Here is a 26374-nt window from a genome sequence, read left to right as displayed (position 1 = left end):
TGGGCTTTGGAGCCAGGGAGCCCTGGGTTCGGTCCTGGTCCCTCTGGTCCCTTCCAGGGGGCCATGGGCAAATAGCTGACTCTCTGGCAGTCCTTACTCAGACTAGAGGCTAGTCCCTCCTACCTGGAGGGAAGGAGACAAGTCCCGGGCTGTGCCTAGCCCTGCACCGGGCACACAGTAGGGGCAAAGGACATGGCAGCTGCTGTTACATCATAGCAGGGGGTTACCATGTGACCTGAGGAAGAGATGCCTCTGCCCTTTCCTCCCAGTGCATCCCAGGCCCTGTCCTGAGGGAGAGCTCAAAAACAGATCCTGGTCTAAAGTTGGTCTCCATGCAAAGGGAAGACTTCTTTTAGAAAACAAGGGATACCAACATCCCCACTGCTAAATGGGATTTTACAAAATCTTCAAAACGGGCATAACCAGGCCGTTTCAATGACCAGGGTTCTTATCAAAGCGCGTGTGCAGAGATGTGCTAATGACGCCCATCTCCGCATGGTTTATAATGGCAAAAACTAGCAGCGACCTAAGTGCCCAGCAGCAAGGGGTTGGGCCAGCACATTTCAGAATGTCCACACCACGGGACTCCCAGTCAGCCACAGGAGTGACTTGTGGAAGACTATCTGATGAGCTGGGCAATGTTCATGTCTATTAAGTTACAGAAAAGCAGGTTACAATACAGTCATATTACATTTGCATCTGTAGACACGTAAGGAAAAAAGTTATCTGGATATGTCATTTTTAGTTTTTCCTCTTTTTCTATTTCCTGCAATAAACAGTATCACTTATGTAATTTAAATCTTTAAAATTTTTAAATTATAGACTTCATAGATTTCAATTAAAATTGTTTCTAAAACTCCCTCCCTCTCCCCGCCTCCCGCCAGAAGGTAGGACGTTTGGGGGACAGTGTGAGGCTGGGGGAGTCAGTCTCACCTTCCTCCGCAGACTCCCCCGATTTGGATTCGGATTCGGATCCGGATCCCTGGTGCCCATCAGGTTGCGGTTCCGAGTCCCATTGCCGAGGCTGCAGGTGCTGCTGGGCCCGGCAGAAGTCCTCCAGGAGCTCGGGGCTGGTGGCGCTGGGAAAGGGCTCCTCGGCTCCCCAGCTGTGTGGGCCACCCCCACAAGCATCCTTTTCCTCCTTGGCCCAGGTCCAGCGCCGCCGCGGGGGCCCCTTCCCCAGGCCTGGCTCAGACCAGTGGACCTCGGTCCCCGAGCTGGCCATTGGGCCCGGCCTGCGCTTCACCTGGACCCCTTCACCTGGGCCACTTCATCTTCAGGACGTGGCGCTGCCACTCAGGGCATCAGAGTCACCGGCTCCTCTCAGCGCCAGCCATCCTGCCTGCGGCCTGTCGGGGACACAATCGAGGGACAGCATTAACCCTCAAGTCCCCTTCTTTCCACAGAACAAGAAGTTACCAGCAGGAATTCTGGAATCAAAAGCCCTGGTTCAGCTCCTGGCTCCATCCCCACGAAGCTGTGTGACCCTGGGCAAGTCACCTGTTTTCATGTTCTTCATCAGTGAAATTGGGGTAATAATTCCCAGCTCCCTCAAGAGTTGGGGGAAATGACCCAAGATGCATGATAAGGGGCCCAGCAGCCAGCACTGGCAGGTGTGGGTTGTGTGCTAGGATTGTTACCAGGTGCCAGGCTCCGTGCATGGGCACTGGGCACAGGCCAGACCCTGGGGGGTAAGGGATAGGGCAGGGGCCAGCCCATTGAGAAGCCACTTCCTCTGGGAACCCTCCCTGACCCCCCCACTGGTAAGAATCCAAATCGGGAGTAGGGGGATGGAGAAAAGAGCATTCCAGGACCCCAAATAATTCAAAACAGATAAACAAATACACGCACACGCACACGCACACGCACACGCACGCGCATGGCAGCACTACTCACAAGAGCCCAAGGGTGGAAACAACCCAAACACCCATCAACGGAGACTGTAACAACCACGGTCTGAACGCACAATGTCCTGTTAACCAGCCATGAAAGGATGAGGTCTGATCCCTGCTACGGCACGGAGGCGCCTGAAATATTCTGCTGAGTGAAAGGGGCCAGACACAAAGCCCACACGCAGTGTGGCCACACTGACATGAAATATCCAGACCAGGTAAATGCAAGAAGGCAGGCTGGTGGTTATCGGGGCCTGGGGGCCGGGGGGCTGGGGAGTGAGTGCTTAATGGCCACAGGGTTCTTTTGGGGGTGATGAAAATGTTTTGGACTAGACAGAGGTGGGGGTTGCACAACATTGTGAATATACCATAAGCCACTGAATTGTTCACTTTGAAATAGTTAATTTTATGTTATGTGACTATCACCTCAATTTTTTTTAAAAAAAAAAGCATTCCAGGCAGGGGGATCAGCGAGTCCAAAGGCCGAGAGGCAGGAGGGGTGACTGGTACAAACCACTGCCAATTGGATGGCAGAGAGTATGGGCAAAGAGGGGTGGTGGCCAGACTCGGGAGGGCCTCTGAGGTCCCGCTCAGGCCCTTGAAGGGCATCCCAGATCCGGGAGAGCACACCCAGGTGTGGCTTACAAGTTCCTTTCTGGCTGCTCTGGGGGATGAGCCAGAAGTGGGGAGCCTGGCTGGCTGCCGGGGGACCTGTGGCAGCAGAAAGAGGACTCCCCACCTGCCTTCTATCCTCTCCTTCCCTCTCCTTCCCTCCCTCTCATCTCCTCTTGCCTCCTTCTTTCCCTGCCCTCCTGTATGGCCAGCACGCCCCAGGCACCCCTCTGTGCCCAGCACCACGGAGTCCTGGGAACAGAGCTGACAGAGCAGCAGGCAAGGAGCTCGGCGGGGCCTCCAGGCCGGGCTCTACAGGTGGGCAAAGTGAGGCCCAGAGAGCAGAAGGGCCTTGCCCGAAGCCACCCCTCAGCCAGGACCAGGCTGGGGTGAAAGGTCACCTTGGAGCCAGGCCAGGCTCCTCCTTCCATGCGGTGGAGACGACTGAGTATAAAAAACGCTGGGCCTCCGAGGACAAACAGGTCTGTGTTTGTCTCCGCAGCCTCGTGAACGCTTGCGTCTTGGTCAGTCTGATCTGCACGGCTGAGAAAAGTCAGCGGCAACTATTTCTGGATAGAAAGCTCCCCAGGGAACCTGCCGCCCGAGAAAGGCTACAGCCTTCCCAAGGCCTGGGGTAGGGAGGGGAACAACGTTCTCCCCTCCGGCTGCAACCCTGCTCCTTGGACAGGGCTCAGGGGCCTCTTCCCCTCCCTGCCTCTACCTCCCTCTCTCCCCCAGAATGTGCTCCAGATCACCCTGTGAGTGACCCCGGGATCCCCCTCCCCAGGCTTCTCCTCTCTTGCCGGCCTGGGCTCGAAGCTTTACCTGTGTGTTCTCAGGAGAGTGGGTCCCAGGAAAACTGCTTTTCAGAGGAGAAAACAGGAGCTCAACATGGAAGGGACTTGGCCAAGATCGCCCAGCTGCTCAGTGACGGAACAAGATTTGAAAGTGTCCGCTTTGAAAAGCCCAGTGGTCTCCAAAATTTTTTTTTAATCACACAGCTCATCAGGAAAAATATAAATTTGCTTGTATACCCTATATATAGGGTGGGGCAAAAGTAGGTTTACAGTTGTGAGTACGCAAAACAGAGTTTATTCTTGTATTACTACTTATTAATTATTGTATTATTTTCTATACGAACAACTGTAAACCTACTATTGCCTAACCCCGTATATTTCTTATAACTTTATAGACATGTAGTCTCATGCGAATATATTACATATATTAGAAAAAATATATCAAAGATGCAATAGAAAATAAATATTTTAAAGGGAGATTCTAATCCTTTTCCCATACCCTCTGGGGGGTCTCTACCCCTCTTGGAAATCCCTGTTAGTGGGCCTTAAACTTGAGTGCTCTTACGAATCCTCTAAGAATGTAGACCCCTAGGCCGACCCAAAGAGCGGAACTTGGTGGCCCTGGGATAGGGCCCAGGAGTCTGCGTTTTAAACCAGCTTCCCCAGGAAGGCCAGCCCTTCAGGTTGACTAGACCTCTCGCCGCTGCTACAATGGCAGGTGTGACAGGTGCTAAGAGCTGTTGCTTTTCTATTTCTGAAACATCTGCCTGAGGAAGGGGCTGGGGAGGCGTGTGGTTTTTTGACTTTTTCAAGGGCTTTTTGCAAAGAGGAACATCCTGTCTCCCGGGATGACTCAGTCAGCTCAGAAACCTCACTGTGAGGGGGGGGCGGGGGGGGGGCAGCTGCGGTCACTGGCGGGGGGTTTGCACAGGCACCCCAGGCCCTGAAAGCTGTGAGCTTCTCTGAGCAGGGACTCTGTCTTCCACCCAAGTCCCAGCCCTCGGTGCTGCGGAGCTCAGAACCGGCCAGTCAGCTGGTCAGTGAACAACACACATGAGCGCCAACCACATGCCAGCCTCAGGCTGCACCAGGACACGGGCTCACTGGGCTGCTGTGAGAGAGAAGCCAGCTGGGCGTGAGAGACCGGGTTCCGGGCCTGGTGCTGCTGCTCCGTGGTGAGCCGTTGGCGGGCTTTCCTCACTGTAAAACGAAGACAGGCCACCTGCTCTTGCCACCACCAGGCGGGATGGCCCGGGGAGGTGGGCCTGGGAGGTGGCTAAATGAACTTTGGGGTTCCTGTTTGTCTCGTTGGCTTCTGAGGACAACAGCCTCAGAACTGCTACCCCCGTTCTGGGGTCCCATTTCACTGTCACAAAGATATATATTGAGCAAATTAACTTTTAAAAAAACCCTACGACCTCCTACTGTGTGCTAAGCACTACACCAGACTCGGGAATACAGAAATGAGCAGAAGCGTTCCAAAATTTCAAATGAAGGCAAGGTGGGGGGAAGACAATACAGAGAGTTATTGAAGAAGCATCAAGTTGACAAAGAGGATTTGGGCGAAGAACAAGAGGGAAGGGCATTTCAGGCAGGAGGAACAGCATAGGCAAAGGCACAGAGGGGCGGGGTGAAGGCTCTAGCATGTGAGCTGGGGCCTGAATCCAGGAAAGCCCTGTTAGCATGAAGTCCCCTCAAAGGTCCCTGCCAGCCCTGGAGAAACTAGCCCCACCAGGAAGCACCAATCACTACCCGCACCCCCCCCCGCCCCCCCCCCGCCCCGTTTTGTACATCTCCCCCACTCCACAGCACCGCCCCCACCCCTAGCTCTCTCAAGGGTCTATGAGACCCTGTGGTCTCTCCAGTTCCCGAGTGGGTCAGCCACGCCGACTCAGTGGCTCCTCTGCCCCCCCTCAGCTGCCCTGAAACTCAGGATCCTTCCCTTTATGTCCCCTTCTCCCCATTCTCTTTCTCTTCTGCCCCTGCAGCCACGCAGCCCACCTCCCCCTCCCCATGCCTTCTCCAACCAGGGCTGTCTAGGGGCCGCCCCCACCCCCACCCTGACCCTGACATCTCCCAGATGTGAAACGGAGCAAAAGAAAGATGGCAGGCTCTCACCAGGCCCCACAGCTGGAAGTGCAGCCTGGGGATTCAAACCCAGGGCATGAGACTCTGAAACCAAGGCCATCACACTTTGGGGTGGGGGACAAGAGGAAGGGGAAAGAAACCCCCGATATCAAGTGGCTGGGCTCCTCCGAAAAGGTTGGGCTGTTGGGGGTCAGAGCCCCAATCTTGGCCTCCCTCTCTGACCAGCAGGCAGGGCATCAGCCACTCCCCACTCCGGATGTGCCCCCTCCAGCCCCAGGCTCTCTGGAGAAAGAGGAGAGCGTCCTGGCTGCTACGCACTCTCATCCCGCCAGCCTGGAGCACTGCGCTCGGCCTGCGGGACCACCCGGCTTCTCCGGGCCCCTCTCTCTGGGGACCCTCTGTTGCCTCCTGGCCGGCTCCTCATCCGTGCATCATGTCTGAGGCCCTTAGCAGCCGTGGGACTGCCTCTCCATGCGCCCATGAGGACCCTCCAGCACAGAGAGGAACCAGCCCTTGTCCAAGTTCACAGAGAACAGAAGCAGAGCTCTGACTGGAATCCAGCACCCGACGCTTGAGGAAATCCCCCTAAAATCCACACTTGCTCGGGGGCCAGGCTCCCCTTAGCCGGGAGAGAAGTCATACAGCTGTCGCAGCAGCTGCAACTTCCTGGCTGGGCTGGTCCAGCCTCCCCAACTGTCCCGCGCGTTTCTGACTGGCCTGTCCGGAGGGAAGGCGGCCTCCCCGGCCCTCCTCCGCTCCCTTACCTCTCCCGGGTTTCACCATCCTGCTGGCCCAGGCTCAGAGGACCCGGGTGGGAGGTCTTTGTTCCAAACCTGGGGAGCCCCCTGCCTCCATGGCGCCCTGGCCCGCCTCCAGGCCGCTCTGCCAGCCCGAGCTGCTGCTGCTCACAGGCAAGCATCGCTCCCCACCTCTCCCCGCCCCGCGGTGGCTGAGGCCGCCTCGCTGAGGCAGGAAGCGCCCGGCCTGATTTCCTACAAGTGTTTGTCAGAAGGAGGGGGTTTGTCTGAGCGCAGCCTGAGACAGAGCAGGAGGAGCTTAACCCCTTGCAGGCCCTCTGTGCATCTCTACTGCCCAGGAAAGGACTCGTGGGACCTGCCCATGTCAGGGCTGGGGACCGTCACAGCCAAAATACAGACCGAGGAGACGGAAGCCCCGAGAAGGTCAGGGGACTGGCCAAGGCCACTCAGCCTGCGGAGGCTCCAGCAGCTCCAACCCTCTGCGCGCTTTCTCCGCTGCGCCTACCCTCTAGGGCGCCGCTGTGGCCAAGGCCCGTCTCTCACTGGGCCTCAGTGCCCGTCTATACACACAATGAAGCTCAGACTGGATGCTTGCCAGCATCCTTCCAGCTCTGGCTCTCCATCCTGTCTGCCAATACGCAACCCCACACCTCAGCGAGGCTGCAACGATTCCTGCCGTCCCACCCACTGTCCTTGCCCCAAGCAGGGCCTATGGCTACATAGGATTTTCCAGGCAGCACGCAAGTAGGGAAGTGGCTGATCAGGTGAGTTACCCTGCTGTTCCCAGGGCTCATCTGCCTTTCCCTAAGCCCCCCTCGTTCCATTCATTCACTTGATAGATACTTACTGAGCGTATCTTGTAATGCTTTTCAAGGTGCTGGGAATATGGCAGGGCACAAGACAGGCCAAGCACTGGCTCCACTCTGGTAGAGGGACAGACAACAAACAGAGAGAGAGGGAGAGAGGGGGAGAGAGAGAGAGGTGTGAACAAGACGGAGAGGGTAGGATGGAGCAGTGATCCACATCTCAGGCTCAACAGAATCCGTCTCTGGGCATCAGAGATTTTACAGGGTCTCAGGTGACTGGGATGTGTGCCCTGGTAGAGAACCCACGGGTCAGAGAGTAACAGCTGGGGAGAAGGGTATGGGGCTGGCCAGAAAGGTCTCCGTGATAATGTGGCATTTGATCAAAGCACTGGAAGGAAGAATGGGGCAGAAGCCAGCCACAAGAAGGGCTGACGGCAGAGTATTCTGGACGGGCAAGTGCAATGGGTAAGGTGAGAACCAGCTGGGCTTTCCCTGAGAACAGCAGGCTGCATACCCAGAACAGAGAGGGGAGGAGAGGCAGGACCAGGGCGGAGGGGCAGGCTCAGCATCCAGTCTGGCCCTGCTTAGGATCCAGAGGTTCTGATTAAGGAAACAAAGAGAAAAGGCGGGGGGTGGGGAATGGTCTCTGTATTGTCCAAAAACCCTCCCAGGTAATTCTGATGAGCAGCCAGGTTTGGGAACCACCAGTGAAGAGAGAAAACTGAATCTTAGAGTTAATACAGACCTGGGTTCAAATCGTTCGCTGGCTCTGGGACCTCTGAGCCTTCATCTCTCTAAGCCTTGGTTTCTTCATCTTAAGACATCCAAGAGTAGCCTCCCCACAGGGTCTCTGCCAAGATCCAATGAGGTAATGTCTGCAAAGTGCAGAACCAGGAGCCTGGAACATGAATGAATGAGTGAATGAGTGATTGAATGAATGAATGAACTTTCTCAAGATCAGCCTTGAGTATATGGCAAAGCCAGGCTAAAACCAGGTGCCCTCATTCCAGTTATCACCGCCCCCACCCCTCCTTCCCTGCCTTTTACCCACATCTGGGTGATGGGGCACCCAGCCTATGGAGCACAGCCAAACCCTAATGAGGCCCCCTCCCTGCCAGCTCTGGTGGCCATGTGGCCCATTGTGCAAGGGGCGGGCTCCCCTGACACCCTGTCACTCACTCACTCTCCCTCCCTGGTCATTAACCCGGCAGCACTGCTATCAACGCCAGGTGGCTGCCACTGCCAGGCCGTTGCCCCTGGATAACCCTAAGCCTAGCCTAACACCAAGGAAAACACCCTCTCATGTACTCTGGTCCACCTCCTTGCCACCTCCCAGCCTTACCAGACCTCCCCCACCCCCCTCTGCGCATGCGGTGCCCCCTCCTCCCACAGGCCAAATTAACCAATGCAGCTGAGCTCCTTGTGTCCCACCCTCCAAACCCAAGCCTCCCTATTTGGCCCACCTTTCACCCAGGTGCACATCTTGGAACGTTCCCTCTCCCTCACACCTATAACCAATCTCGCATCAACTCCTGTTGATTTTATTTCCTTGTTCTCACCAGAATCTGTCCCCTGTCTGTATCCCCACGTGGCCTCCTGCAAGAGCTCCTGGTCCCTGCAGTCCATACCCGACCCCGCACCGGGGGATCTTGCCAAAACAGAAGCGTCCACACCGGGCCCCTCTGTGCTTTAAACACTCTGAGAAAGAAACAGAAAACTCCATAGCCTGGCCGCTGCCCTGCTTCTGCTCCCTCTGTCCTCCCCCTCGGCGGCTCCTGCCTCACAGGGCTCCTTGCTGTTCCTGGGACAAATGCTCTGTGCTCCGGGACCTCACCCAGCCCCATTCCTTCTCCCTGCCAACTCCCAGGCACCCTGTCGATCTCAGCCCATGTGCCCTCCTTGGGGGCTCACCATTTGGAACGAGAAGTGAAGTCTGTGTCTGACAACGGAGTGGGGTGCTCAGCAGTAGAAGCACAGTCATAGACGATGGATGAGCTACCACGTCTAGCCCGTGGCCCAGGCCTGGCTTGTAACCCCTCACAACCACCCACGGAGGCGGGTGTGACACCCTCATCTTACAGGTGGGTAACCAGAGGCCCCTGGTCGCAGAGCGGGTGAGTGCGGGTAGAGATGCAAACACACGGAGACCCATCTCGGTGACTGCTCTCCGTGCTCTCACCATTGCAGCCTCTGGCGATAATGACTGCCCTGGGCACCGCAGAGTCGGGAGTGCAGCTTATGACCAACTAACTGCAGTTCACCAAGGCCATGTTCTGCCTGTAGAATGAGGCTCTAGTTCTGCACAGAGCCCTTCTGTTTTCTTTTTTGAATATATTTTTATTGATGTTAGAGAGGAAGGGAGAGGGAGAGATAGAAACATCAGCGATGAGAGAGAATCATTGATCAGCACACCCCCTGCTGGGGATCGAGCCCACAACCTGGGGTGAACCAAAAAGAATGGATGGAAGCCTGGCTTGGGAAGTAAAGACCCAAGTTTCAGGCTGAGTGACATTGGACCAAGTGGCTTCCCCTCTCTTAGCTTTGAACCTTGGGCTTAATGAGATTTATCCCTGAGGTGATCAGAAATGACCTTCCAGCACTAAATCTCCTGGGTTCGTTGATTGCACTTGCCTGCGCAGGCAGAAACGCCATCTATATGGGAGGCTGCAGGGCACAGGGGTCAGGAACATAGACTTTTTGGGTAGTCAGGCCTCCGGGTTCTCTCTTGAAAGCTGTGTGCCCTTGGGAAAATTGCTTAACCTCTCTGAACCCCAGATTCCTTATCTGTAAAGTGGGGATAATACTGACTTTATAGCATCCTTGGGGTGATAAATGAGACCGTGTCCCTAAAGTCCTGGCCCAGGGCCCAGCTGGCACAGAGCTCACCCATAAATGACTTGGGCCATATCCGTGAAACGCCCAGATGGCCTGCTCCCTGCAGGACTGAGTTTAATTTTCCTGGCTCTGGAGCTTCCCCAGCTCTAGTTTTGGGTCCCGTACACAAAAACCAAAAGCTAGCCCTCATCAGTGGAGAGAAATGCTGCCATCCCCCCATGACCCTCTCCCTGTGACCCCAAAACCAGTTCTGGGGGTCACTGACACAGCTAGAAACTGTGTCCCCACCCGGAATACTTAAGGAGAGGAGGAAACAGGCCAACTGAAACATGGGCTCTGAGGAGGGTGTGGCCACACTGAGGAAAACACACACATACACACACATTCTCTCCCCCCCCCCACTTTCTCTCCCCCAAATTCATGCTGCATGAAGAGCCAAACAAACAAAAGTGTGCATGCACCAGGAGTGCACTGACAACAGCAACACTTCATTGAGCACCCATTATGTAAAGGCCTTTCTATAGGGTAGAATCTCATTGTTTAATCTTCATACCAATCCAAAGAGTAGGAATTACTGTGTCCATTTCACAGGAGAAGAAGCTGGGTTTGAGCCAAGCTGTCTGGATCCAGAGAGTAAATCATAATCACTGTGCAACTGAACCTTGCAGTAGGTGGAAAGGTTGGAAACAGCCGCAATGTCCAATAATAAGAGATCATTAAATTATGATATTTCCACTCAATGAAATATTATGCTGCTATTAACGGTCATATTGTAGAAGAATATGAAGTGATATAGAAATGTGAAATGTTAAGTGAACACGCCAGTTACAGAAGAATATATATCTAGTTTGAGACCATTAAAGAAAAAAACACAGTAAAATGTGGAGGAAGGGAAGAGAGGGAGGAAGGGAAGGGGAAAGGAAGGGAGGAAAAGGGGAAAAAAGGAGACAGGTGCTCCAAATGGTTTCAATAATTATTACTCGGTAGTAGAACTAAGGCAAATTTACCCCTTTTCCTTATTGTATTTTCTAAAATAACAGTTGAGTTAAAAAATAAGAGTAAAAAGAGCACTTACTATTCTTTTTTTAAAATATATTTTTATTGATTTCAGAGAGGGAGAGGGAGAGATAGAAGCATCAATGATGAGGGAGAATCATTGATCGGCTGCCTCCTGCACACCCCCCATTGGGGATCGTGCCCACAACCCCGGCATGTGCCCTTGCCTGGAATTGAACCGGGGACCCTTCAGTCCACAGGACGACGCTCTATCCACTGAGCCAAACCAGCTACGGCAAAAAAAACAAAAGCCACCACCACACGTCTGTGTAGTCTTTCTGATGAGACCTTGGGCCTGCCCTCCTCATGCCCCCCTGCCCCACCCATGCCCCACCCATGCAAGCTGAGCAGAGTGGTTGGGCTCTCTGAGGTCCTTTGCAGCCCTGACATTTTGTAACTCCCATCCCACACCTTCTCTCTTCCTCTTTTTAAACTCATACTGTGTGTTCTTTCCTGCACATACAGCCATTATGCAACATGCAGGAATATGTGAAAATCACAAAAAGGAAAGGAGGCAATCCCAGCCTTAACCACTCAACATTGTGGGGCATGGCACGTGTTGTCCGATTGGATTCTCATAACCAGGCATTTAATAGATGAAGAAAGGCACAGAGAGGTTACACAACTCGTCCCAAATCACACAGCCCTTTAGAGGCAGAGTCGGGTCTGCACCCATAAGTAAAGAGTTCCCCTCCAAGTGAATCCCTGACGCGGAGGGGCTGAGTACAGTCTCCTGGACACTGACGCCCTTCCTGATCCTTGGTCCTTGGCTGTGTGGCCCCAAGATTCCAAAAGACCAGGTAGGCATCCCACTCTGGTCTTGGTCACGGCCCCACCCCCAGAATAGGCTCAGCCTCAGGGGAGGGTCGGGGAGAGAGAATGCTGGCTGGGATCTAGAGGCCGGTGCTGGACCACCCCTGGGAGCAGGGGGTCTCTCTCCACAGCCATGGTGGAGTTCGGCTGGCACCTGGAAAGGAAGATCAGAGCCAAGATGGGACTGCAGGTTAAAAGGGAGGAGGGACTGAGAAATTAAAAATGCAAAGGTCTGCCCGACCACATGGCTCAGTGGTTGAGTGTCTACCAGAACCAGAAGGTTCAATTCCCAGTCAGGGCACATACCCAGGTGTGGGCTTGATCCCCAGTGGGGGGTGTGCAGGAGGCAGCCAATCAATGATTCTCATCTTTGACGTTTCTATCGCTCTCCCTCTTCCTTCCTCTCTAAAATCAATAAAAATCTATTTTTTTAAAAATGCTGAGGTCTGGGGGCAGGAAGGCCTGGCTCCAGATCTGGTAGCTCTGACCGTTAGGTATATTTCTGAACCTTTCTGATATCTTCATCTACAGGCTGGGGTAGCACTTTCTTCAGGAGCATGAGTGTAGAGTAACAGCATAATGTGTTTCTCAGCTTAGCACATGGGGATGCTCAGAAAACACGGGAGGGGCACCATTAGCATCCTCCTGGCTCACCTGTCACTCAGAGCCTACTCCCAGTCACCCTGCCCCTCCAATCCCTTGGGCACATGCTGCCGGATAAATCTTAGAGCATCATTCTGGTCAAGCCTTTCCCTGCTTAAAGACTGTGATTGGTGCTATCACTTTAAGGTTAAAGGTCAGATATTTTGGCCTGGAATTCAGGCTTACACAGACCTGTTCCCAAGTCAGAGGGTTGCTATACCGCACAACTCACAGAATAAACCAGGAGCCTCATCCAGAAAAGTTTCCTTTCCAAATCCACCCTTCAGAGGATCTGCAGTGGGGTGCGGGCATTTTGACCTGGTTCCCCGCCTGGCCAGGAAGTGATATAATCCAGGTGATCAACAATGTACTAAACACTTACTATGTGTAGGGTTCTGTCCTGGGCACCAGGAGGGTGACTAGTGACAAGATAGACAAGGGCTCCCAGCTTTCTGGACCCCAATCATTGCAGTCAAACCCTTGGCACAATGGCTAGAATGCAGCACTCAATAACCGTGAGCTATTATTACCAATAATATTAAGGCTGCTATTCCTTCCTTTCTCTGGGCTTCAGTTTCCTCATCTCCAGACTCAGAATGTAGGCTGCACAAAATTCTCTAGGATGCCACCTCACTTGAGCCTTGAAGTGGCGCTGAAGTGGGCGTTACTATTCCCATTTTACAGATGGGAAAACTGGGATGCTCAGAACTGAAGCCAGGCTGAGGATTTGAACCGAGTTCTTTTAACTCCCAGTCTCCAGATCTGTCCCACCTCCCAGGACTGAGGAAGCATAGCAAGGACGTGGAATTCAGCTGGTGACTCAGCTGGATGCTCTAAAACATTTTTTCTTCACCCCCTCCTTCTTGGAAATGTCCTTGGTATGTACCAGTTTTCAAAATACACTCTCAGCCCTCAGCGTGACAGCCTCAGTGCCTGGACCATTCCCAGGCTCTCTGGAAACCCCAACCCTGGCGCCCCTGGTGGAAGCTGTGCAGGCTGGTGGGAGCTGATGAAATTTCCTTGCAAGAAACAGCCCAAATCACATGTTTCAAACGCAAACCAGTGGAAGCAAAGGCCCCACATGAGTACCTTCTCCCTCCTGCGGAAGAACTGAGACGGTTCCTGGGAATAAACCCCAAATGGTCCCCAAACACCCTCACCTACTGGTAAGCCAGATAGACGCCCTCAAACAGATGGGCAGAAATTGTTTTCTTGACAAAACAGGACCAAGGGCCAAAAAGTAAAACCCATCAACTCGAGAGGAGGCGCCTGGGAAGTTTTCTTGGGAAGTCCCTGTGAGTATCTAACCTCAGTCCTTCATGCTTCAGTTTCAGCCATTTCTTTTCCTTCTGTTCTAGAGCACAGGAACAATGTCTCTTTTCACTGCAGCCTGTCGCAGCTGCTCTTCTCAGCTCCCAAATAGCCCCAGTTTGTTATCAGCAACTTTCCTTTCCAACTTTCTCACCCAGAAGCAGAAGCTTTTGAAACGCAGGTAGTGATCCGCTCCCCTCTGCCATTTCTCTCAACAAAAGCCGGGCAAAGGAGTCTCATCCAGGTCGCACCAAAGAACTGGCTCTGGCTCTGTCCCCGCCAGCCCCATCCCACCGGGGAGCCGCCAGCTCTGCACCTGCCCTGCGGTGGCGCCTTTGGCGAAGCCGTGCCCCATTTCTGAGTCTCAGCCTCCCCATCTGCGTACCAACAGGGGCTGGTCTTACATTTCCGCAGTCCATTCCAGCTCCTGCCACTGTCAGAGCTGCCCACCCCCATGCTGGCCCTCGCTCTACCTCTCTCCCCGCCAAAAAGAGGAAAAGAAACTTGCGTTAGGCGTCTGGGGAGGGCGCGCGGCTCCGAGTTGTCAGGGTGCGCGGTTGTTGCCGGGTGAGCGAACCTCACACAAATCCCAGGACGGGGAAAGTCCCACCTCCCCGTAACCAGAGCTACCCGGCCACACCTCTAACCCAAACACAGCCCTCCGCCGGGCCAAGGACCACCTCCAGATTCCCTGGGGACCCCTCCCCTCCCTTGGACCCTCGCCAGGCGCAGGCAGGGAGAAAAAGCCAGCGCCCCCATTGTGCGGAGGTGGAGACTGAGGCCGGAAGGTGGAGACCGCCGGGTTTGGACTCGGGATGGATAGCCCGTCCAGGACTCCCTCCCGCTCCCAGAGCGGCGATCGGTCTCCTTCCGAGACGGGTGTGCGTGGTTTCCACGTGGGAGAGACCGAGAGCAGCACCGTCCCCGTGGACCCAGGCCCATCGCGCTGCCCACCCTCCCTCCCCATTCCCCCGACAGAGAAACTGAGACCCAGCGAGGGGCCGGAACCTGCCGCGTACCCACCGCGAGCCCCTCCCCGCTCCTCACCTGCTGGCCGCTGCGCGGGGTGGTTTCCTGGAGTTGAGCGGCAAACAAAGGCCTCCAATCCGGGCGCGGGGCGGGGCGGAGACATTTTGCATAATCCCCGAGGCCGGCCTCTGACGGGCGGGGTGCGGCCCCAGGAGGCGGGGTCTCGAAGTTGCACCAATCACAGAGAGGCGGCAGCCTGCGGCCCGCCCTCAGGGACTCAGACGCCACTCCACCGGGAAAAATCTCAAATCTGGGAGGTTGCAGGTACTAGTACCTCCGGTAACCGGTCTGGCTGCAGGCGCGAGATTGAAGCCCGGAGTTAGACATTTGTGCAAGGTTGCAGTGAGGAAGAAATAAAACTTTCAGAGTGGAAACGAACTGCTTCATAACAGTAGTAATAATAATATTGTAATAAAGTTTCTTGAGCACTTATTATGTGTCAGGCACTGTTGTAAGCTCTTACTATGGACCCATCCTCTCCTATGAGGTACGTTGGTATTATCATGAGTATATTCTAGTCCAGAGCAAGTGGGGAAACCCAATCCTGGAGAGAAACAAGAATCTGCCCAAGATCCTGCAGTGAATACGAAATGCACCTGGAAGAATGGCTGTGTACAGTGTCAAACTGGCTGAGGCACTTGCCCCAGTTCTGCCACTGGATGCCACTGCGCTTCAGATAAATGGGATTTGTAGCTCTTACCTCACAGCGTTGCTGAGGGAAGTAAGTAAATAACATGGCACTAGAGCTATCTATAATAATAAAAATGTAATATATGCTAATTGACCGGACAAAGTGAGGCTGGGAGGGATGCCCAGTCCCAGGTGCTGGAGGGAAGCTGGTGCCAGCAGCCGGGGAAGGAAGGCCTACTCTTGCATGAATTTCATGCATCGGGCCTCTAGTAAGAAATAAAACAATGGACCTAATTTAAAGAGTTCCTAGAAGAATTGTACTTCACAGGGGAGATGAAGAGGCCTGGAGACAGGAACTGACTTTCCCAAGGACTTGCATCCAGCTATGTTGCAGCCCCGTTATCAGTCCCTGGAGGGACTCCCTGTACACATCTCTAATGGTAATTACAATAGCAGCTTCTATTCACTAAAGGCCTTCTCTGTCCCAGGGAAAAATTTTAGCAAACCCTCACAATAATTCACAAGTTAGGTTAGTGTTATGCGCCCCATTTAAAGATGAGGAAACTGAGGCTCAGTTTAAGTGACTTGCCCACTTACACGGGCAGAAAGTGGTGCAGGTGGACTATGATGCCAGTTTTAGACACTAAGGTGTGCACCCTGAGCTGTGCCTTGTTTGTCCTGTACTCCCCACACTGGGCTACTCCATGCTCCCCACCTCCCCTCACCCCCACCCACCCCACTTTCTCTCAAGCAGAGAGGGCTCCAGGGGATTTAAAGGCCAACTTGGCACTTGCTTGGGCAGACCCCAGCTCAAGCCAAAAACTTACCTTCTGTCTTCTTCTAGCAACACACTCTGAGATCCTCTAGCCATACCTCCCTCCTCCAGCTCTGGTGTCATGAGTAAAGATCTTAGGGCCACAGGTACACATACCCCAGGTGGACTTCTGGCCCCTCCCTCTTACAATATTCAAAGCTGCCTTCACCCATGATCCCTTCATCCATGATCCTTTTCAAAAGACAACACGACATGTGCTTGCTCTGGGGCTTCATGTTGTTGATGCCAGGCAGTCAGAGATCTAAATTTGTCTTCTACCACTCACTAGTGATGCAACTTTGGGCAAGCAATTTGACCTTTCTAAATCCACTTGCAAAGGAATTTTTTAGGCTTAAAATTCCACGGCTCCAGAGTCAGTCCTAGCAATTTCAGAAGCATCGGTTCTAGAAACTCATTCTCATCTTACTTTTTTCAGATTACAAACTTGAGACCATGGGCTGCAGCTGCTGGGGCTCTGTCCCCTGGGCATTTATAAGAATGGGGTGGCATTTATAAGATCAGAAGGCCCCCTGTCTTCGTTCACCATCACCTTGACTTGCAGTCATCTCCCTGGGGCTGACTCTGAGCCTGGTCCACACACAGCATCCTAACCTCCATCACAGGCAAGTAGCAGCATCCCCATGCTTTGGCTTCCCGTGTCTGCTGTAACAAATTACCACCAGTTCCTGGCTTAAAACAACACTAATTTGTTCTCTTACAAAGAGAGGTCAGAAGTCCAAAGCCAGTCTCACTGGTTCAAGTCAAGGTGTCAGCCAGGCAGGTTCCTTCTGGAGCCTGAAGGAGAACCCGTTTCCTTATCCATTTCAGCTTCTAGTGGCAACCTGCACTCCTGGGCTCGTGGTCCCTTCCTCCATCTTCAAAACACACCACTCCAACCTCCATGTCCATCATCACACCTTTTCCTGTTCTGCGTCCAGCCTCCCTCCCCCTGCCTCCCCTTTTTCAAAGACCCAAGTGATCACGTTCGGCCCGCCCAAATAGTCCCGGAGAGCGAAACACCTGGATCACATCTGCAAAGTCCCTTTGCCTTATAAGGTAACATTCCCACGTTCCAGGAATGGGAATACCTTTAGGCGCCATTATTCAGCCTACCACACCCATTTCCCAGATGGGGAACTTGGGCTCAGAACGGTGAGATCACTTGCCCTTGACCACACAGGCTTTGGAGTCTGAAGCCAGGAGATCTGGGGCCTGACGAAGCTCTCCTGCTGCCAGGTAAGGCTTCTTCCTGCAGGGATGTTAGGGCTGGGGCAGGGCTAGGACCTTCCGGGATAGGCTGCTTCAGGTCTAGCAGAATCCAGGGTTCTGTCTGGTCTCCAGGTGATCTCCTTGGCCTGGGGAGGGAACCAGGGCAGCCAAGAGCAGAATCTGGTGCAGGTCTGTGGAATCAACTGCCCCGAATCCATTCTGGCAGGCGCTGGACACTGGGCTGGGCAAAGCAGACCTTCTCAAACTCTTCTTGCCCCAGAGGAACCCTGGGGATGAAGGAAATGGGCCCAGGGACTGGGAAGCTGACCATCTCTTGTCACCCTCTCCTCTTTCCCCTCCATGTGTTGTTACTTGTAACAGCCACTGCCCTGGGCTCCTAGAACAGCATGTGGCCTGCGCAGATAGAGGGTGAGATGTCAGTGGGAATTTACTATCTCTCCCTTCTCCCCCAGGCCTTGATCAAAGACTGACAGGATGAGAGCCCTGTCCCAGGGCCCTGAGGGGGGGCAGCTCTAGGTATAGCTTACACTCTGGTGTCCCCTCCCAGGCTTGGCTCCTCCCCTTCCCCTCCTGAGCCCCCACTCCTTCACTGCCTCTCCCTTCCTTAATGAATCACTTGCATACAAACCCTCATCGCTGAGTCAGTTTCTGGGAACTGCCTTCAGGTGGGCCACCTCTCTGTCATTTAAAACATCCACACACATTGTGTACTCTGCCCCATGACATACCTGTGCCTTTTAATCTAAGAGTATTCTCTGTAAACAACCTTCAGGTAGGGTGTTCCAAGACGCAGGTGTGGTTTCAAGTGCCCCCGCATTTCCGATGTGGGGGGTTGGGGGGGAGAGGGTGGTGATGTCCGGTGCTCTGATGCCTCCAACTGCCCTCCCCCCATCTCCACGTTGAGCCATCAAGACCCCAGTCACACAGGCAGGCCACGCAGCACACTGGACCCTAACCTTGTTCAGATCTCTTTATTGAAAAATTAAAGTCATAAGCTCTGTATATAAATACACTGACGTCGCTGGTCACCTGCAAGGCCTCTGGGATCGGCAGGGGGTGCGGTGGGGAGCTGGGGTCTTGGGTCCCCAGGGTGTGGAGAGGGAAATAAATAATAAATACCATGGGGAACAAGGAGCTCGGAGGAATGGGGGGTAAATGGGAAGGGGGTGCTTGATGCTTATTTGTGGCACTAAAGGTCCTGCAAGATGCCCCCTGGCTGGGGGCCATGTCCATGAATTCTCATGTGACCTCACTCTCAACCTTCCTAATGCCGTGACCCTTTAATATAGTTCCTCATGTTGTGGTGACCCCCAACCATAAAATTATTTTTGTTGCTACTTCATAACTGTAATTTTGCTGCTGTTATGAATCGTAATGTAAATATCTGATATGCAGGATGTATTTTCAGGGGTCGCGACCCACAGGTTGAGAACCGCTGCTCTAGACAAAGCCAAGGCATCTGGAGATGGGCCAGGTCCTAGGTGGCCAGGGGCACAGTGCCCCCGACACAACCCAGAGGAGCAAGCCCTGGCAGACCGCAGGTGGACATGCCAAGACACTGTGTCCTTCCCCTTCCTGAAAGCCACACTTGTAGTGAGTGCCTACTGTGCACCGGGCGCGGCACCAGATCCTGACCTGACCTGACCTGACCTGACCTCCTGTTTGCTTTGCCTCCGCTCCCGGTTCTGGTCCAGCGGGCCCGGAAGGAGTGGGGGTGTCTTCCTGCTACCCTGGCCATGCAGCCCTGGCCCCTCAGGGAGCGTCACAGTGCCAGGAGGGAAAAGGGTCTGCGCCAGGGGCTGGACAGCGGTGGGAGGCGCTCAGGCCTCGGCCCCTAGAGCATCACATTGAACTCGGTGACCAGAAAGTCGATGTAGTCACACTCCTTGGTCTTGAAGGCCTCGGCGATGATGCGCGCGGCTTCCCGGTGCTCCTTGCCCCGCAGCGTCAGCCCATTCACCTCCAGGATCACGTGGCCCACCTTCAGCTGCCCACAGTTGTGGGCCGAGCCGCCTCGCTGTGGGTGAGACACAGGTCGGAGGCACGTAGGGCACCTGAGGACTAGGCTGGCCTGGCTTTGGCCACCCACAGGGGCAGACCTGACACTGCCAACCTGGCAGCTACCATCTGGGTGTCCACAGTCCTGATTGGGAAACTGAGGCTCAGGGAGAGCAAAGGTCGTATGAGCCTGGTCTGCCCTTCAGTGCTGGGTCACCTGTGGGGGTGGCACAACCCTGGATGCTGAGAGGAAACTCCCAGGGGCAGGGGGAGATAGTCAGCGGGCCCCTGGGGAAGTACCTGAATAGTGACGATCCTGGGCAGCGGCTGGCGGGTGTTGGCGCCACCCTCGATGGCGATGCCCAGGGTGGCCGCACTTTTCTTCACTCGGACCAGGGTGGATGTGGGCTCCAAGAGTCCGGGCTGTGGGTATGAAGGATACCAGTGACGAAGGCCTTCTCAGTGTATAGGCCTGGGCATGACAGCTTTAGGACAGCAGGGCTCAGACGCCAGCCTGTGTTGGGAGCCTCCAATATGCCAGGCAGCAAGCTAAGCACTTGGTGTTCTCAGCTCCTAATTGCTACAAAAATCCCTGAGGCTCAGGAAGTTAAGGGGCAGTCAAGGCTGCCTGGTGGTGGCACCAGGACTCAATCCAGGTCTGCCCCCCTCCCACCCCTCCCCCCACCTCCCCCAGCCACCTCGCCATGTCAGGACTGAGCTTTAAGGGTCTCAAGACCAGCCTCAGGGCTCGGCTGGTCAGTGTCACAGCAAAGGTAGGACTTGAACTGGGCCTCCAGCTAATACCCTTTCCAGTGCCCATACCCCTCCAGTGAGGGGCTTGCTCCATTCCCTATGGTAACTTGACAAGCTGAACCCTGGTCAGGGACTTCCTGTTCTTCCCCTCACCCTCTGTGACCCCCTCCTCCTCACTCACCGGTTTGGTTGCCCCCTCTGTGCTCCTCTCGTTCCGAGGTGGGTCCTTGCTACTCCTGCTTTTGGTGGACGCCATCTGTCTGCCTCGGCCAGGGGCGCTGGCCTCCACCTCGCCAGCGTCCACACCACTGTCCTCACTTAGAGTCTGCCCACTGTCCGAGAGCTGAGAGAGTGTGGAGGCTGCTGGGGGGGGGGGGGAGGGGGAATAGGAGGAGAATGTGATTTATACAGTTGGGATCAGGGAGGGCTTCCTGGAGGAGATGATGAAGCTGCAGACTGGAAGGCTTGGGGGGATTCCCTGGGCAAAGACTGGGTGGTTGGGGATAGCTGGAGGGTACCTCTCTTTTACCCACTGAGACCTGCCCTTCCAACTGGGCCTGGCCCCAAGGCTGCCACTTCCAGGATGTCTGCCCTGACTGCCCCTGGTGTAATGATTAGAACAGAGATCAGAGAGCAAAACCAGCCCACAGATGTAGGGTTATTGTTCTTTAAACACATACAATGCTGTCAGTTTTTAATGGTGGATCAACACATTCAAATTAGGAGATTTCACATAAAATTTAAATTTCTAGCTTCTTGAGAGAAAAAAAAAGGAAGTTCTTCCATGCCTGGTCTGCACCCTGCACGAACCCAACTGGCCAGAGCTGAGTGTGGACACATGCCCCCCTGGCTCACCGGTCAATTCCAGCTGCTTCACTATGTGTGTGATGGCTAGTCTCTGAGTCTGAGACCCTGCATTAAGAACACACACTCTTATGTCTGGCAGGTTGGATAGGAATTCCCTCTGACCAGCTGTGCAACGCTGGGCAAGTGACATAGCCTCTCTGAGCCTCCATGTCCTTGTGCTAATCAGAAGCAATGACGCCTCTCCAATGGGGTTCCCATAAAGACCAATAGATACGACGTACAGAGTGAAGCAGTCAAGAGAGCAGACGTGTGCTAGACTGCCTGGCTCCACAGTTACTTTCTGTGCCTCTTCATCCATACAATAGGGGTAATAACAGTACCAGCCTCACAGGACTGTTGGGGGTGATTAGATGAGTAGCTAATATAGGCAAAGTCCCTAGAACAGTGTCCAGCGCAAGACGGTGCTGTACAATGGTTAGCCCTTATAATCATGCGTGTCCAGCTCAGTGCCAGGTCTCGAAGCAGCAGTGATCCAAGTATGACAGCTCGGGTTTCTCACCACATGGGACTCTGCACTCTGCATCCTAGTCTGCCCACTGCATGGCCTACAGCAGACACTCAGTAAGGGTGCCCTGACCCATCCACCACCTTCCAGGCCATAGGGCCCCCCCCCCCACATATCACTTTAACCACAAGATGGCAGCAGCATCCAACAAAATGTGCCCAACTCTGCAGGAGGAGGGGAGCCTGCCCAGGGCTCAGGCTTCCTCCCTTCCCTCCGGCCACAGCCTGGGGCTGGCTTCCTGGGTTCCTGGTAGGTCCATCCTGCACTCTGACCCTGCAGCCCCAAGTCAGGAGACCTCCAGCGCCCACCGTCCCCCCAGCACCTTCTCCGTGCCAAGTCCTGGGGGATGAAGATTGCAGGAGCCACCCCTGCCCTCAACAAGCTCAGTCTCTGGGGAGGCTGGTAGGTGAATGCAAGGTGACGGGGTTGGAGGCTCAGGAGGGGGAGCCCCACCCGCACAGCAGCCGGGCAGGGCTGTCACTGCCACCTCCATTCGAGGATGGGGAGGCGGCTCAGAGAGGCACAGTAGCGGGCCCACAGTCACACAGCTGGTACACGGCAGAGCCAGGACTCACACTCGTGTGTCTGACTCCAAAGCTCCTCAGTGTGGGCACAGGACCCTGTTCCCCAGCCACCCTCTCCCTGGGGGGAACACCGGGGCTAGGAGACCCCTCGCTGGGTGAGCACCTGTTAACCTTCACTGTGCAGGTGGGCAGATCAACCCAGAGAGGACGAACCCCCAAGATCACACAGCAGCCCCGCAGCCCAGCCCCCAGTGCCTGCCGGTACTCACTGCGAGCCTGGGGCAGCGCCCTCACTTCGTTCACGTCGGGCTCGCTGTCCGGGCGGTGCACCTCCACCATGACGTAGTGCTGGTTCGTGCCTGTCTGGTCTGGGCGCCCCGAGGGGGAGGGTGGTGGGAGGCAGCCCCCAGCCAGCGTGGTCTCTGCGGGGGGACTTCTCAGGTGCGGGGGTGACTGGACCCGTGGGAAGGGACCAATGGGGTGCTGGTTGACCAGGGCCAGATGGGCATCCAGCGGCCGCTTGGCGCCAGGGTTGGCGGGGGAGATGGAGGCGTAGATGGGGGAGGAGGGCGAGTCCTGCGCTGAGGGGGCCTCTGGGGTGGGTGCGGTGCCAGCCGGCGGGCTGCGGTTCTGCGGAGCCGAGAAGACGATGCCCGAGTGGGAAGAGGCGGAGGAAGGTGGCTTTTGGTCCTGACTTCCGAGCTTCTTCGGCTGGGCCAGAGGTGGTGGGGGAGGAGGCAGCTTGTAGCCAGGCAGCCCCTCGGCCGTGGACTTGACTTCATCCTGCCAAAAGACCCAGCAGGAGTAGGAGTCAGAGCCCATTGCGGCTGGAAGAGGGGAGATCGGACAGCAGAGTGGGCCCGGCCCGGCTGGAATTCCGTCCCAGCTCTGTCAGCTCTTGGCCACACTGCGCTGAATAATGCAACACCGGGTGGAAAACTTCTCCCAGCATCTCGGCAGCTGATAAGCCTGGAGATCCTGGCTGCGTCTCTGGGGACGGCACCGTTACCTTTGGGAATTGAAGCCCTTGGCATCAGCCAGGGCTTGTCACAGGGGACGAGACATAATTAAAGCCGGGATGCGGAGGATGGAAAAACAATAAAGGCATTTCTCTGGCTTTTCTTTTTAGGAGATTGTTTTAGCAGCTAGAGACGGGAGGTGTGACAGGACTGGAGACAGCGGGTGTGGACAGGAGGAAGGCAGACAGGGGCTGGGGTGCTGTGTGGCCCCAGGCGCGGCACTGCACCTCTCTGAGTGCACCCCTGGGCAGTGGGAGAAGCCACCTGCCGGCAGAGCTGTGGGATGTTGAGGGGGGGAGGCGGAGAAGGGGTTAGCAAGGTGCCTGGCGCCCAGCAGGTGCCGGGTGAGTGGCAGCTACGGAGACTGTCATTACTCGTCCCCCTCCGCCTGTGCCAATATCCGACACCACAGCTCTACGGCAGCGCGGGCGCCGTTCCAGAAGCTTTCCCTACAGTAGCTAGTTTGCCTGTTGCCGCAGACTTACGGGTGAGGTACACTCTTCTTACCCTCATTTTACAGGTGGGAAAACAGGCACAGAGCGGCCAAGAAACTTGCCTGGAGTCACTCAGTCAGTGGCAGAGGTGCTATGTGAACCCAGGCAGCCTGGCTCCAGAGCCCAAGCCATTCGAGAGTTATTTGGGTCAGAATCACAAAGTGATCTCGCCTGCTGCTGTGTGCACCTGGGCCAAAGGTCATGTTCAAGTTCCATTTCCATCCCAGTCACAGGACCTCTTCAGGGCGTTCTGCCATGCGCTCCATGTTTCAGGGTTTGCTATGCGAATGTTCAGACAGAGTGACACCAACGGGGCAAGCAAACAGCCTGACAAGCCCCACCTAAAACGCCTGGAAGGAGCCGTTCTGGTGGCGCTAGAGAGAGGGGAGGGACACACTGTGCACAGGCCTGGGTCTGCATCTGAACAGCCCAGTCCTCTGTCCTCTCGCGCTGGCTTTTACCAAGAAGCCGGCCTCCAGGGCCCACACAGACGATGGAGGGCAAAACACAAGGAAAGGGCCAGGGAGCCTCTTACCAGGGAAACATCTGGGAGGGCGTTCATATTGCCCTGGACGGCCTGGCCCGTTTCCTCCAGGTCCAGAGTGTTCTAGAAATGGAGGAGGAAACAACGTGAGCAAACATAAACCAAGGGGGGGAAACCAGTTTGCTCTCTAGACTCCGGGTCTATGGCCCCTACGCCACCTGCACGTGGTTTATGTGACTCCTGACGGTCCCTCTCCGCTGGAATTTATTTTATGCATTAAAATTAATGTCAGTTTCCTTGCTAGTCATTTTAAAAGCAATTTTCCTTTGAGACTCGCTCTTTCCAGGCCTCCCCGGAACAACCTGGAGATGCTGTGGGGTGGCTCTGACCTTTACTGGGAATTCCTGAAGTTCGGTGCTGCTCAATACCCTCAGCACCTCCAAACCAAGGCTGCGCTCTGCTGCTCCCTCACAACCCCAGGCAGGTGTGCAAGTGGCAGGATGCAAATGAGAGGCAGATGGGAAAAGTCAGTCTCTCTCTCTCTCTCTCTCTCTCTCTCTCTCTCTCTCTCCCTCTTCCTCCCACCTCATCCCTCTCTCCCTCTTCTAATTTTAATGGTTCCAACAGCGGGGAGCGGGGAGGGGAGAATGGTTAAGGTTTCAATGGATGTTACTTGGCAAAAATGCCCATTTCCTCCTTCCTTCCCTAACTCACCAGAAGAAGCCTCATGCTCTCTCAAGTGACACTGAGCTGCCGAAAGGCCATCTCTGGGCCTTTTTCGGGAGGCCAACCAGTGCTCCTCTCTAAACTGGGCTCTCCTGAGGGCTCTAGGATCCGTTTCTCCACCCCACAGAACCCAGGATGGCAAAGCCTCCATGACCAACTCCTAGCTCAAGTCTCAAGTGCAGAGATCAATACTGACCCAGTCATCTCAGTGCTCCATACAGACAGGGCCTGGGACGCAGAGGAGGTTAGACATGACCCCTGGCTTCAGCTGCTTAAAGACAGTGGGGTTCACACAAGCAAGCACAGAGGACACTGTGCACAGAGTAAGGAAGCACAGGCATATAATGCAGTGGGGGAGGGGTTATCAGGGAAGGCTTCCTGGAGGAGTGAGCACAGATGAAAGCTGAGTCTTGTGGGTAAGCTGAACAAAGGAGGGAAAGAGGGGTGTTTCAGAGGGTAGGTCATACATAAAGCAGAAAGGTAGAGGATGTTTGAGAATCTTCCAGCGGTTCCACATGAGTCAAGCATGGAGCTACTTGGACCTGAGGGCAGTGGGTTGTCGGGGAGACACAGGTCAAGTTTGCCTTCTGCGAAGTTCCCCTTTGCACGATTTCTCTCAAGCCACACTAGAACAATGCAGGCACGTCGGGCCTCCATACAGCTCTTCCTTCTGCTTGGAACATTCTTCATGCTCACCTAGCTCACCTCCTTTAAGACCTTACTGAAGTACCACCTCCCACCGGAAACCACACGCCCCACCCGACCCTGCTTTATTTTTCTCCTTTGCACTGATCACTATTCTTCACCCAGCGGCCAAGATGTAATCTTTGAAACACAGGTCAGATAATGTCCCTCCCAGCTCATAACCCTTCAGGCCTTTCCTTCCTACTTGGAGGAAATTCCAAACTCTGTACTCATCCTGCTACTCCTCCTGCCAACCGGATGGAATGGTTCTGCCTCAGGGCCTTTGCACTCACTGCTCCCTCTGCCCACAGGGCTACTGGCTCTTCTGACTCAGCGAGGCCTTCCTGGACCAGCCCTGTCTAAAACAGCACCCTGATCCCCCCCACCCCCCGCCCCCTCCACACACACACGCCCCACTCTAACCCCTGGCCGTTTTTCTGTATAAGACTGATCACCACCTGATGTTATACTATTAATGTGCTTTTGTCAGTAGGATAAACACTCCTAAGAGGCAGGATTTGTAACTGCCTGGTCCCTACTCTGTCCTCAGCATTCAGGACAGTGGCTGCTTGATAAATATTTATTAAGCAAATTAATGAGTCCACAGGTGGACTGAGGAGTAAATGAATCGGCCAATCGCTCTGGCTGTCACGGGGAGGAGGCCTACGCAGGCAGAGAGTGGAGAGAGGTGGCTACCGCTCACCATGGGGGGCTGCACAGTGGCCTGGATGAGGGTGAGGGCAATGGGAGGGGATGGAAGGCGCCCGACTCCACACCTAGGGCAGAGGCTGCTGGGCCATCCTCAGGGACCCCCGTCTCCAGGGCTCCTCCCGAAGCCTTGAGCATTCTGGGCGGGCCAAGGGCACACGATCACGGAGGCCCATCATGGGAACCCGCCAATGGACAGGATGCTCGGCCCTCCCGGCTCTGAGCCTCTCACTCCCAGGGCTCCTCACCTGGTCCCATGATGCCTCTCGGGCAAACGCAGGCTGGAACGACTGCCCCAT

General features: G+C 54.9%; 2 protein-coding genes across 4 annotated transcripts in view; both read right to left on the bottom strand.

Annotated features, from left to right (window-relative positions):
- AKNA (AT-hook transcription factor) overlaps window positions 1–1243 on the bottom strand; it is a 37161-nt gene extending 35918 nt beyond the window's left edge. Inside the window, exon 1 of the mRNA XM_081102889.1 lies at window positions 934–1243. Coding sequence (XP_080959015.1) covers window positions 934–1225 — 292 coding nt within the window. The 5' untranslated portion in view covers window positions 1226–1243. The remainder of the gene's footprint in view (window positions 1–933) is intronic.
- Window positions 1244–18270: 17027 nt separating this feature from the next.
- Window positions 18271–26374, bottom strand: part of WHRN (whirlin) — a gene marked incomplete at its 5' end in the record, with an annotated part of 64010 nt that continues 55906 nt past the window's right edge. For 2 of the 3 annotated variants that reach the window (XM_081104182.1, XM_081104183.1), the window contains 5 exons: window positions 18271–19330; window positions 19612–19734; window positions 20246–20427; window positions 22230–22743; window positions 24009–24080. In XM_081104182.1, the coding sequence (XP_080960308.1) occupies window positions 19148–19330; window positions 19612–19734; window positions 20246–20427; window positions 22230–22743; window positions 24009–24080 (1074 nt within the window). In that variant the 3' untranslated portion in view covers window positions 18271–19147. The remainder of the gene's footprint in view (window positions 19331–19611; window positions 19735–20245; window positions 20428–22229; window positions 22744–24008; window positions 24081–26374) is intronic. The other variant, XM_081104184.1, reaches the window with a different exon arrangement.

The sequence above is a fragment of the Myotis nattereri genome (genome assembly GCF_964212035.1).
Source record: "Myotis nattereri genome assembly, chromosome: 12".
NCBI classification, from domain to species: domain Eukaryota; kingdom Metazoa; phylum Chordata; class Mammalia; order Chiroptera; family Vespertilionidae; genus Myotis; species Myotis nattereri.
Note: the sequence above shows the minus strand (reverse complement) of the source record. Positions and strands in the feature narration are given on the sequence as shown.